Source organism: Chenopodium album, chromosome 3, assembly GCF_948465745.1.
Source record: "Chenopodium album chromosome 3, dcCheAlbu1.1, whole genome shotgun sequence".
Taxonomy (NCBI): Eukaryota; Viridiplantae; Streptophyta; class Magnoliopsida; order Caryophyllales; family Amaranthaceae; genus Chenopodium; species Chenopodium album.
In genome coordinates, this window is record NC_137836.1 from 19,811,925 (window position 1) to 19,825,893 (window position 13,969).

The window sequence follows — 13,969 nt, forward strand, 5'->3', positions numbered from 1 at the left end:
CACCTCCTTTGCACCCGCGTCTAATTTCTGCAGCAACAATTCAGACAACCACTACTTTAATCAGAGCAGCCGCAACCCACACCCCTACTCACGAATCAACCACCCAATAATCAAAACAACAACCAAGAACCAACACTGCAATTAAAAAAAACGATACATAATTATTTCTATTGTGAGTACTCCAATTTACTTAATAAAAAATAAAAATTTAACCAAATCTAAAGGTGTAAATTAGAAGTTTGAGATTTAAAATTAACAATGGATACTTAAAACGAAATGATAAAGTGAAAAACAGTAATTCAAATTAGAATAAAATCTAAAGTAAAATATCGATAGAAAATTGATAAAATCAGAGGTTATAACTTGAAAACCAAACCCACAGAGAAACCGCACCAAAAACCCACATATCTAAAACAATTGAGAAGTAAAACGAAATATTAAAATGAAAATCAGATCAGATATCTGAAAAAGAATGGAATCATGAACTTTAGATCGGAAAATAAGCCAAAAAAAATCATATCAATCACTTCAAAACAACCAAAAAAGAATTTGAACATTGAAATTAGAACACAAATGAGACTAATCTTGATATACCTTATTGCATATATACACTTCACAATGAGTTTTATTACAACATTTGTACATTGAAATTCGAACACAAAATTAGGGTTCTCAGACTCGATCGACGGTGTTAGTTCGTGGAAAGAATCAGATCAACCCACCGCGGACAAACCAAGGTTGAAGGGGCTGCCATGATGGTGATGAACGAGGGTTTTGATTTGCTTTAATCTACTGCGGGTTGGAGCCTTGGAGGTGATGATGGCAGTAGAACATGGTGTAATTGAGGGATGAAGTTAGAACTTAGAGGAGAGAGAACTCAGAGAAGGAGTAAGGGTTAGAGGAGGGAGATGTGGAATGAAATAAGAAATTAGAGAAGTGACGGCTTGATTGAGAGGAAAGAAGTTAGGGTTAGTGACTTAGTGGTATACACGGTTTTTTTTTTTTTTTAATACTTATAGAACGGTTAACCAAGAGAGGCGCTCTATATTGTCTAGTTAAAATTTTACATGTATCAAATAGAGCGGTTAACTTTGATAGGCGCTCTATAGATTTAATATACTAAGCGTTTATCTTACATAGGCACTCTGTATAATTCTAGAGAACGCCTATGTAACTTGACAGTTGTGTATAGTGTGTTACTTATTCCTATTTTTGTGGTAGTGGAGTTTTAGAAAAACTCATAAATCTCGTTCATGTCTTTCTCACAAGTAGAGTGTAAGGGATATTTAGCACGAATCGTAAGTTTACCCATGCCCAAAATTGTTCTACGTGTACCAGAAATGAATTCGGGAGCAAGGGTACTAAAATAACGTTCCCTTTAGGGGGGGAATCGCTATCCTAGCCCTAGTATGGCCTCTACTAGCTCTTCCTATTTCAAAATTTCATTACCAAACAATATATGCAACGTGGCTCCTAAAAACTAAGTTACTTGATTTTATTTACAAGCATTAATCACGTGGGAATTACATTGCAAAAGTTGTTATTCTTTGTTTAATCAAATTCATGAAAAGAACAAGAATAATTATTCAAATTCTAGTCTTGATTAACACAAGAATACTATGTGAATTAAATTAACCAAAAGTTTGTTAAAAGTGATAAAACAACACTATTTATTTAATTAAATTTATTTAAAAAATAAAATAAAAGTTATTTATCTAAGTGCTCAGGAAACTAACCGTTCTTCTTATATGTTAAATCTCTGTTTAATGCGTTTATGGACTTTCTTTCTTCTTCGTACCTCAAAGGACTTCAATGGATTTAATTAGGGTTGGAAATTATTTGGGAAGAGAGAAGAAAAGTAATATGATAGTAAGAAAACTTGGGAGATTAGGGTTTTGAGGATGCTAGGGTTAGAATTCTGATTTTTCGGTCCCTTTCAAGTTGAACAAGACCCCAATTTATAGGCGTAGGAATCTAGGTTTAGGGTTTTAGAGCCGCACCTTCAGGTGGCGCGCGCAACTCTCTGAGTCGCTATGGGATCCTCGCGCATCTCAAAGACTTGCGCGCCCCAGGCTCGTGCAACTCATTGAGTTGCGCTGGATGCGGTTTGCCTTAAACGAAAATGCGTTTTTAAATTTTCCATAACTTTTGATTGCAAAGTCAAATTAAGACGTGTGAGATATCATTGGAAAGATCTGAATATCTACTTTCTAATGCCATTATAATTAGGTTAAAATATTTTATGGATCAAATGATATGGCTGTTGGAGTGAAAGGGTGTCGATTTTAGGGCTTAGTTTAGTGTTTTGAGCATAACTTCTTCATTTTAGCTCGGAATTGGGCTTATAATATACCGTTGGAAAGATATTTGAAAGGGATATCTATCTTATAGGCCATGCATGAAAATATGATGGTTGGTTTATCTGTTTGGATTGGTTTTCAATAATGTAAGATCCATTGGATCGAATCAATTCATTTGCCACATTTAGGTCCATTATTAATCAAATTTAAACATGTATGAGCACGCTTTAGGCCTAATTAATAATCAGACAAGGCTTTAAGATAGCTTGGTCTCAAATATGAGTTTTGCTAACTTACTTCATAATGCATTTCGTAGTCTATAACACTTCCACTTTGATCTAGCATGAAGAACGGGTTTTTGAATCATCATCGCACTTCCTTTCGTGAAAAAAGGCCAAAAGTAGGTGTCTACACTTGATTCCCTTCATGGTAGGGCTGCTTGCGGCAAAGTCGCCTGATATGACGGCCACAAAACAAAGAATCAGTGCTATTTCCATCATCTTCTTTGTCATTGTGCTTTTTCTTCTCGGATTTGTTGTCTGTTCGAGTGTACATGAATTTTGACTTCAAGACGTATGAATTCAACATGCCCTTTTCATCCATTTTATCCAGCAATTTTTTCAAGTTAATAGATTCATTTGTGTTATGTCCCACGTCCTTGTGGTAATGAGAGTATTTGTTTTTGTTGTGCTATTGAGCCGAGCCTTTCAGCGGTTAGGGCTTCTCGAACTCAAATTTATCTTTGATTTCCATTAGGATTGAGTAACAATGCTTGTTGAACTCATACTGAGGGTCGTACGTCTTGGCCTTTTTTGACTTCGTCTGCTGGCTGTCGGCCACCCAAACTTCCTTTCGTTTAATGTTTCCTTCTATTTTTTCTTCCCGACCGAGTCTTGCTGAGAAGGTTACTTCTTCTCAGCTCCCTTGGCTGGTTGTTCAGCTTTAGTTAGGGAGCAAAAATCTGATGCTTCAATGTAGGCGTCGACCTCTCGCAGCACGCCTGCGTACGTTCGAACCTTTTTCTTGACCAGATCAAACTTGAAACCATTGTGCCTTAATCCCAAGAGAAATTCCGAATAGGCCACTTCGTCCGGCATATTATGAATTTTGGGCTTTCTCTTGATTGAACCTCTAGATGTATGAACGTAACCCCTCAGTATTTCCTTGGATGATCGTTGCCAAGTTCAGGCTGGTCTTCCTTGGGGGAATATTGTACGAGAATTTACCAACAAACAATAGACTAAGAATGGTAAAGCAGTTGATGCACCCGGCCGACAGGCTATTAAACAAGTCCTGCACCACGCCCTTAAGGGTGGCCGGGAAGTACCTGCACCATGTGGCATCATCCACACTTTGCAAATACATCAAATTTTTGTACAAAGTAACGTGCTCTTCTGGGTTTCCCGTACCATCGTAGGCACTCACAAGTACACTTTTAACCTTTGTTGGTTGGGGGAGTTAAGGATTTCCTGAGAAAACGGAGGTGGCTTGTCACCGAGATTTAACATGCACATTTTCCAATCAATGGGTTGAGGTTGAGAGGCCGGTCCGGCCAGGTAGGCTGTCTGGTCGAACGGCTGGCCATATTTCCCAACTGTCCAAAGCAGGGGGGTTAGGCGGCAAAAATGCATTGAAATTCTAGGGCGTTCGATATTGAAACGATTGAATTGGAATAGAAGTTTGAGTATAATGAGCTTGACTCCTGTTGATCCTGGCCGAGATGGTATTCTTTGAGGGGGTATGGTTTGAGAAATCAACCGGCATAGTTGGCGTAGAGGCGGTGTCCGAATAGGTTATTCGTTCACGCTACTATGTCGTATGTACTCCCTTGCATCCTTCCAACGCCGAGACGGCTCAGTTATCTCCTTCAGAGGTTGTCTGGTCTGCCCCCCAGCCAACTGTATTTTCTCGAGGAGCCTAGACATATCCGTCTACAGCACCCTCGGTGAACGTTCATGTCCGCGGAATGGGTATTCCCAGCGTCTTCAGCACTAACCACCTTGCTCTAGGTCTTCTTTTGAATGTCGTCTCCTCTTCTTCTGGGCGGTATCCTAGAAGAAGAAGGCATCTTACCCTCAAGCTCCCTTCGGAGCTTGCTCAAGGCGAGCTTAAGTGAACCAGCAGTTACTGGAGGATCCTTGGCCACATGAAATGAATCTATCAGAGGATCACTAGAATTGATTGTTGCAACTATATCCTTTACATGTCCGTCCTCACCAGGACCAGGACCTGCATAGGTGTCTGACCATCTGTTGCCATAACGGACGAATATCCCCACATATGGCGCCAAATGTTTCAGGGTTTTTTGGAATCCCTTGGGATACCGTTCGCACTCCACGGACAAGATGTCTCGATCACCTGCAAAACACAAATATTCCATTGCTGGAATATTCGGCTACGAAGGTTAAGTTAGTAACCGGAATTCGGAAAGCTAGAGAAAGAAAGTAGAGAGAAGTTGGATCTGTTTTTATGCACTATTAAATGTTATGTCTTAAATCCACCCCTCCCATCATAAATGATTGGGGTATTTATAGGGGTGGGGAATGATGCCCCTTTTAGGGTTAGTTACCTAGGGTGGCGTGCTTTGATTAGCGGCGCACGTGTCCCCTGGGGGCGCCGTTTTGCGGCAGTCTAGGAACTTGAGCCTCCTGATGTAAGGAGACCTTCATTCCTCATTTTCTTTTGTCAGGTGCTCTCATTTTTAACACGTGTCATAATCCTATAGGGACATGTGTTGCCTCTTTTTTTAGGCCACGTGTCTCTATGAGACTAGACTACGTAATTGAGGTATGTTTTTACCTTAAACACGACCTTATATAATTCTTCAAAGCTACATTACCCATTAGGTAGCTTATCTATGACTAGTACAATATTAAAATTTCACTAATTATGTTGAGTTGGATTTCATTATCACTACTCTTTACACTAACATTTATATGTGACTGATCACATGGTATAGCCAACCACCATAAGGTTACTTAAAAGGTTTACTCTGTTAATATTATATATGTTTGGGCCAAGTCCATTGTCCTAATCTCATTGTCCTAGAATTACCATGATCCAACCCATCATTAGTCAAAGCAAAGTACGGATTTACCCCTAATCTGTCCAATTAAGTACAACTTCTGCCACCTGAAAGTACATCTATAAATAGCTCTCCAATCATTAATGATGGTAACTTTTTCCTAATTCTTTAACCTTCTCTCTCTACTTTCTCTCTCTAAAGTACTCCTTCTCTCTCTACTTTCTATCTCAAGAAAGTACATTCGCTAACTTAAGCATCGGAGGGGCTTTCCCGGGTCACACCCCCGGGGCAGTTAACCTTCTTTCTCTTTTGCATGCCTAACTCTCGGACAGCAAGGCATAGCTGAGGGAAATTCGGACATACATTGGACATAGTTCTAGGATATCTTGATTACCCTAACACCGAGGAGTATTCTGTTTCCGAAAAAAGGTGGCGCCGTCTGTGGGGATAACTAACAAGAAGTCATTGTGAACACTAGGCGTCCCCGCAGCACTCATCAAGATGCTACTAGGCAAGCTCCAATTCTCTCGGCTAGGCATGCTCACATAGTCGAGGAGATGATACCCCAAGCTCGTAGTGAACCCGAGAGAGAAGTGAATAGCCCCCAGGTAGTCACTCGCTGAGACTTGGACCAGTTGGCAGCCCAAATCAATAGAAACCTGGAGGAAAGCCTCAGGGCACTTGTTAACCAGGGGGTGGGGCAAGGCAGGCAGGGGAACGCTCCACAGCCTATCCCTCAGCCTCACGTGTCCCATCTCCATCAAGCCTCCTCTCGGCCTCAGCATCAGGCATCCCGTCGCTCTCAGCCTAATCAGTCCCCTAACCTCTAGCGGGAGATAGGGCAGCAAAGCCGACCAAGAGATGCTAGAAAGATAATCAATGACCGAAGGTTGAGGGATGGAACTCTAGATGCCCGGGAGATAATCAACTCTAGGAGGGAGAACTCCAAGGAAGATAATGAGCCCCCCAAGAGAGGTCGAACTATAGTTCACTCTCGGCATGGATCAACAAGGTACCGAGATAGCATGATCCACTCAGCTACCTCCAGACCAAGGGGGAGACCCACTCGGCCCGCTCGTTCAGCAAGCAAAAGTCCCGAGCGTCCTTCTCCCCCCAGGCCAGGGAGACTCGGGATTGTCAAGGACATCACCCCCTTAATCCATGAGATAATGAATACCCCTATTCCTCCTAAGGTCAAAATCCCTACGTTAGACCCTTATGAGGGAAAGACAGACCCAACAGACCATGTGAACGCTTACAAAGCACAGATGGGAGTCCAAACCGGGTGTGAAGCCTCATGGTGTAGGTTCTTCCCTACCACTCTTAAAGGCATAGCTCAGACATGGTTCAACAACCTTACCCCAGGGAGCATAAGAACGTTTGACATGCTAGCTACTCAATTAAAAAAGCACTTCATCGGTGAGAGTAGGCAAACAAAGACCAGCGTTCATCTGATGACGGTGAAGCGGGGGGGGGGGGAATGAAAGTCTTAAGGACTACATCAAGAGGTTCAACACCGAGTCTCAGCGCATCCCCGACCTCCAAGACAATGTTGCTTTCACAGCCCTTCTCTTCGGGCTCAAGTCTAACAAGATGAAGTTTGAACTTGTCCATGACAAGGTGAGTACCTTCTTTGAATCCATGGAAAGAGCTTAAAGGATCAGTGAAGCTAGTGAGGTGTGCAAGGCACCCGTGCCAAACAACAAGGGGAAGAGGAAGCAAGAAGATAATTATCATGAGAACAGGAATAGAAGGTCGAGGAGGGCTGAGAGTGATGATGAAGGACTGAAGTACAATGTTGATATGCGTGAGATTTATTTGGAAATAAGGCACAAGGTTATTCTTCCTAAGCCTAACCCCATGAACACGCTAATTGAGCAGAGGAACAGGAAGCTTTGGTGTGAATACCATAAAGAGTGCGGTCACACCACCCGGAACTGCAGAGAGCTTAAGAGAGCCCTTGATAAGCTAGATGAGGAAGGAAAGCTTAACAGATATCTCAAGTCGCCCCCCCCCCCCCCCCGAAGGATAAGAAAAGAAGCAAAGCTTCCAAGGAAGTGCAAGAAGCCCACAGCTCAGCTGACACTAATATGAGCATCAATGTCTTAGCCGGAGGATTTGCCTCCGGAGGGTTGTCTAAAAGGGCACGCAAGGGTCACTTGCGGTCGCTCGAAGAGCCCATCTATGATATCGGCACTCCCTCATCCACCCCGAAGGACCCCCTCATGGTATTCGGGGATGATAAAGGCAAAAAGATTCAAAGGCCTCATGATGACCCCCTGGTGATTCATATGAAGGTGGCCAATGCTAAGGTGAAGAAGATCTTGGTGGATAGCGGAAGTTCAACGGACATTATCACATGGAAGTGCATTGAACAGATGCGTTTTGGCAAAGGAGACCTCACACCCCTAGAGAAACCCTTAGTTGGTTTTGGGGGAAACATGTGTATCCCTTAGGAACGATCAAGCTGCCTGTTCGTTTGGGGGAAAAGAAGAAGGGGAGGAGCTTAGTACACACGTTCTCAACAGGGTCAAGGCCGCCATATCAACCTATCACTTGCTCCTTCAATTCGAGACCGATGATGGATCGGTGGGAAAGATATTTGGAGATCAGTTTGAAGGAAGAAAATGCTATGTAGATAGCTTGAAGTCACCTGAGAGCTCCGTCAATCAAGAAGACAAGGGGGCCAAGAGGAAAGCGATGGATATTGATGAACCCCAGCTCCCGGTCATGAACATCTACATGGCCGAGAATCCTAAGAAATACGGTAGGCCTAGGCCTATTGAGGAGGATGAGAGCATACCCTTAGGGGATGACCCCGCTCGGACCGTGAGAGTAGGAAAGACCTTGGACCCCCAGCTCAAGGAAGAAATTATTCAAGTACTTAGAGAATTCAAAGACATCTTCGCTTTTACAGCAGATGAAATGTCGGGCATAGACCCCGAGGTGATGACCCATGAGCTAAACATCAAGGAGGGCTACAATCCCGTCAAGCAGAAACTCCGACATGCTGGGCCGATGAGAAACAAATCTGCAGCCGCTGAGGTTAAGAAGCTTCTCGAATCGTGTTTCATTCGAAAATGTCAATATACCGAGTGGCTATCCAATGTTGTGCTTGTTAGAAAGCCAAATGGCTCTTGGCGTATGTGTGTGGACTTCACAAATTTGAACAAGGCATGCCCAAAGGATGATCATCCTTTGCCTAAGATTGATAGGTTGGTGGATTCGACTGCTGGTCACGCCCTCCTAAGCTTCATGGATGCCAACGCGGGGCATCATCAGATACCCATGTCAGAAAAAGATCAAGCACACACGGCCTTCATCACCAGTCAGGGGGTGTATTGCTATAATGTGATGCCCTTCGGCCTGAAGAACGCCGAGGCTACCTACCAGCGCCTGATGAACAAAATCTTTGAAGGGAAACTAGGCCGGAATGTTGAGGCGTATGTTGATGATATGATCGTGAAAAGCAAGGAAAGCCCAGACCACATAGCGGATCTAAGGGAAACATTCACCACCCTTAGAAAATATAAAATGAAGCTTAACCCCAGCAAGTGTGTCTTCGGGGTGCAAGGTGGAAATTGTCTAGGTTTCATAGTTGATCAACGGGGCATTGATGCCAACCCCAATAAAATTCAAGCTATTCTTGACATGGAATCCCCCCGGAATGTGAAGGAAGTGCAACGCCTTACAGGCTACCTAGCCGCATTGGGGAGGTTCCTATCCCGATCAACTGATAAGAGTTTGTCTTTCTTCAAGGCCCTCAAGAGGCCTAAGTTCCTGTGGGATGAAGAGGCTGAAAAATCTTTCCAGCAATTTAAGGAACATCTGATGAACACCCCGAATCTTGTTAGCCCCCTCCCCGGGGAAACATTGTTTGTGTACTTGGCCATATCAGATTATGCCCTGAGTGCGGTTCTTGTTGCTGAAAGAGATGAAGGCCAAGTACCAGTCTATTTTGTCAGTCGTGCCCTAAGGGCGGCTGAAACCCGATATACTCTCATAGAAAAAGTGGTGTACGCTTTAGTGATGGCAAGCAGGAAGTTGAAGCCATATTTTCAAGCACATCCAATCAAGGTACTCACCAGCCAACCGATCAAGAAGGTGCTAGAGAGCAAAAATCATTCATCCCGAATGACTGATTGGTCGGATTAGTTGGCCGATTTCAGTATTGAATTTGGGCCCCGAAAGGCCATCAAGGCCCAAGCCTTGGCTGACTTCATAGCCGAGTGCGCTCATAGGCCTACACCGATGGACACTTCCGCCCCTTGGGCTCTTTATGTGGATGGGTTGTCGAGTAAAGCTGGAAGCGGGGTTGGGCTAGTTATCACCTCCCCGGAGGGAGAGAAGTTTGAATATGAGGCTCTTATCTTGGGGCTAAACTTGTGCCAATTCATGAAGATTAAATCAGTCCAAGTTTGCTCGGATTCACAACTCATTGTGGAGAAGATGACAAAAGAATTTGAAGTAAAGGAAGAAAACATGAAAGCCTATTTTGAAAAGGCTGAGAGCTTGACAAGATCGTTTGACAACTTCGAGATCAAGCACATCCCCCGCTCAACGAATCACCAAGCCGATGCTCTAGCCCGCCTAGCTAGTTCAGCCGAGGGGATAGTCCCTCGAAACATCATGTGGGAGGTGTTAGAGAAACCAAGTACCCAAAGACCTGTTGTCATGGACATTGATAGAGGGGAAACTTGGATGGACCAAATCACTTTATTCTTAAAAGGGGAGCTGCCCGAGGACACCCCCGAATTCAAGATGATCAAGAAGCGGAGTGAGTGGTTCTTACTTCATGATGGGATCCTCTACAAAAAATCTTTTACTCATCCATTGCTGAAGTGCATAACCCCGGAGGAGGGGAACTATGTCCTTAGGAAAATTCATGAAGGAGCATGTGGCAGCCATCAGGGTGGAAGAACTATAGCTGGAAAAGCGCTAAGGGCTGGATTCTATTGGTCCACCCTGAAGGATGATGTTGTCAAGATTGTCAAGAAGTGTGAAAAATGCCAAAGGTTCGCTGACATGCCCCATGTTCCGACCAACGCCCTCACAAGTATTCAGTCAGTCCTACCCTTTGATCGTTGGGGCATGGACATCCTAGGGCCATTCCCCGTGGCCTCTGGACAAAGGAAATTTCTGATAGTAGCGGTGGATTATTTCACCAAGTGGATTGAAGCTGAGCCGGTGGCAACAATAATCGATAAGCAAGTCCAAAGGTTCATTTGGAGGAATATCATCACCCGCTTCGGGGTACCCCGCATTCTGATCTCAAACAATGGCCGACAATTCAATAGTGGGCCAACGAAGGAATATTGCAGTCGTTTTGGGATCAAGTCAAGGTTTTCAACTGTGTGTCGACCCCAAACAAATGGCCAAGAAGAAGCGGCAAACAAAACAATATTAAAAGGGCTGAAGACAATGCTGGAAGGCACGAAGGGGTCTTGGGTGGATGACTTGCCCGGGATCTTGTGGTCCGTTCGTACCACAATCAAAGAGGCTACGGGGCAAACCCCTTCTGCCTTAGTGTATGGGAGCGATGTCGTACTCCCCGTGGAAGTTGGGATCCCATCCCCTAGAGTTACCTTCTATGACTCCGATCAGAATGATCAGCTGAAGCCCTTGGCCTTAGACTTACTCCCAGAGATAAGGGGAGACGCTTTGCTTCGCTCTATAGCATACAAGCAAAGGATAACTCGTTATTTCAACAAAAGATTCAAGGCGGCCCCTGGCTGAAGCTGATTGGGTGCTTCGGAAGTGTGAGGCCACTTGCAAGCCCCCGGCATTGGGTAAGCTAAGCCCCAATTGGGAAGGACCTTACAAGGTTAAGGAGGTGATCCGCCCGGGAACCTTTCACTTGCAAACCCCTGATGGCAAGGACCTCCCCCAGCCATGGAATGCTGATAACCTCCTGAGGTTTTATGTTTAAGCATCCTCCTCACATTGATGCCCTAGGGGCAATAAGAACCGATACTAGGAGATCAACTTCAATATAGCGCATCATTGTAATGACTGTTACACTTTTTAACATAATAAAAAACTTCCAGTTGGGATGTTTGCCCCATATATTTTGCATTTTTGTCATTTGTCTTTTACTTAGTTTATATTTTAAAACTTTTATATCGCTTATTAGCATAGCCGAGTTCATTTAAATAGCACCACATGCCTGGCACAAGACATTTTGGTTCGCTAACACTAAAGTTTGCTCCAATGTTTGGGGCAAGATGCTAGCCTATACTCAAGCATTTGAGATAGAGTCCTGGCCGAAAGATCACTTATAACTTGGGGCTCGTTTAGTCCCTCAGCTTACTTTAAAGAGTCTGAAGGCCCGACTCTCATATGACTTATAACTTGGGGCTCATTTTAGCCCCAGGATTGTTTACGTTATCCATAATGAGTTGGAATAACCCAGCTCTCATACAATTCTCAAACTTGGGGATCGCCTTTAGCCCCTAGCTTATTCACATTATCATTGCAAGTTTTATAACTAAGGGCTCGTTTAGCCCCGCGGTGATCATACAATTCTAATAAAAATAACATAAGGCTCGTTTTAGCCCGCACCACGCAACTATGCTAAGGCTATTCATTAAGCACTAGGGGCCTCTTTTTGGCCCCTAGGGGTGAATTATCAAGTAGTAAAGCAAAAAAAGAAATAAAGCATCAAGCAAAGCAAAGTAAAAGCCGAATGTGCAAATATACAGGCCAAGTTAAAGATTCAAAGTTCCAACAAAAAATCATAAGTTTTTCATACATCCCAGAAAAGAAGTACATCCTAAGGAAAATCAATCAAATCTAGATCAAAAGCCTGAAGAAGCTACTCCTCAATCTCGCCCTTCTCAGCTAGCAGCCTCCTGCACTCCTCCTCCTCGGCCGCGCGAACAAGGTCCTTAACCTTATCCCGCACCGTAGGAAATGAATCCTGGAGACCAAGAGAAGTAAAAGCAATCTCCATGTAAGTGATGGCGTCTGCGATCCCCGCCTCAAAGGCCTCACTTCCTACCAGGGACTGATAATCGACGCAATCGGGACTCTGCTTCCACTCAGCAATCACTTCCTCTTACTTGGAGCCTCACTTCCTAAAGGCGGTTATGGTGCAAGGGGCTCCAAGTAAGCGACATGTGGCTATGTAAGCGTTTATTGTCAACCAGGAGTTAGGAACAAGCTGGGTTACACTAAGGTTATATTCAATCAACAATTCCTCAACGAAAGGGTGTAGCGGAAATCTCAACCCATTATCCAAACATTGCTTATATACAGCTATACACCCGGGGGGAGGGTTATCTACAGAGCTATCACCCCCAGGAGGGGAAATGAGAAAAGGTTCCCTAATATGGTACTTAGTCTGTAAATGTCTAGTACCCTCAGATAAAGATCTAAGCCAAGCAAGGGTGGGGTGGAACATAGAGGGGCTAACTCTCCTAACTGGTGGTTTAAAAATCACCGGCGCCCCAAGAAAAGTATATGTATCATCCTCACTTGAAACTGTCACCACTCCTTCAACAAGCAATCTGTTCAAAGAACCCCTAGAAGTCGGTTCACGTGCAAGAGAAACTTCCCAAGGGGAAGGAGGCAAATAATAATCAAAGCCTAAATCATGCTCAGGGGGTGGGGATGGCACACAAGGAAAAGGCACACCCAAAGGAACAGAAGAATCAACACTACTACCAATCACATTTGTTACAAGTACTCCCCCCGCCCAGATTTCCTTGGACAAGTCATAAGATGAAGGGCCGGGGAGAGAGTCAAGGTAGTCTTGAGTCGCTTGGTCAATCATGATACATGCATAGCTCAACTCAAGACTACCCCGAAGAATGCTCAATATACATACAAGAATACAACAAGCGTACCTCTAAGCCTAACATCCACAATAACGCAGCCGAGGAACAATCAAGCATACAAGGAAAAAGTAGCAAACAATTACTAAGCATGGAGACATGATACTTTTAGCTTAAAAAACTAAGTATAGAAGGCTCACCAAGTGGTCAGAGAGGCCGAAAAGAATTATCTTGAAGCTAATCAAGCACCCCGGGGAGAAGTACTCCTGAAACATCAACCAAAAATTCAAGTGTTAGAAAATTTTCAAAGATCAAGCCAAGCTGAGGAACATGAACAAGGTACTAAAAAAAAACTCTCTCAAAACTTAACTAAAATTTGGTTAAGTATTGGCTTCCAACTCCCTCGACATAGCACCAGCTAAAAGCAAAATTTTCTAAGTGCGGGGGCCGAGAGCTGGGTGCGCTCCCCCCCATCGTCTTTCTCTCTCCTTGGCTTTTTCACTCGGCCAAGCAGGCCTTCCGCGCGCCAGGTGACCCCCTCGGCCGCGCGGAAACCCCTTCGGCATACCCCCTCTCCACGGCTCTCACATCACAATGCAGACCCTAACCTACCAAAGTCCGAGAGCTGGGCGTGTTTCGAAGTGGCCCTCATCGCGTCTTACCCCCTCAACCGCGCTTGAAGCCCTTCGGCGTGGCATCAATACCCTCTCGGTCATCCCCTTCTCTTCCTCATTAATTACTCAAAAACCATTCTTCCGACCTCCGCTAGGCATGCTACCCCTCAAAAGAACGACACCGAGCGCCCAGCTCGACCGCATACCCTCTCGGCCAAGCAGGGCTCCTCCTCGGCCTATCGCTCAGAACCCCCT

The 13,969-nt window shown here is 44.4% G+C and overlaps 1 protein-coding gene across 1 annotated transcript; it reads left to right on the forward strand.

The window, feature by feature from the left end:
- Positions 1 to 7,415: 7,415 nt before the first annotated feature.
- Positions 7,416 to 7,781, forward strand: LOC145624922 (uncharacterized). Its single transcript, XM_081678008.1, has one exon. It carries the CDS (start codon positions 7,416 to 7,418, stop codon positions 7,779 to 7,781), a length of 366 nt encoding a protein of 121 aa, XP_081534134.1.
- Positions 7,782 to 13,969: the final 6,188 nt, after the last annotated feature.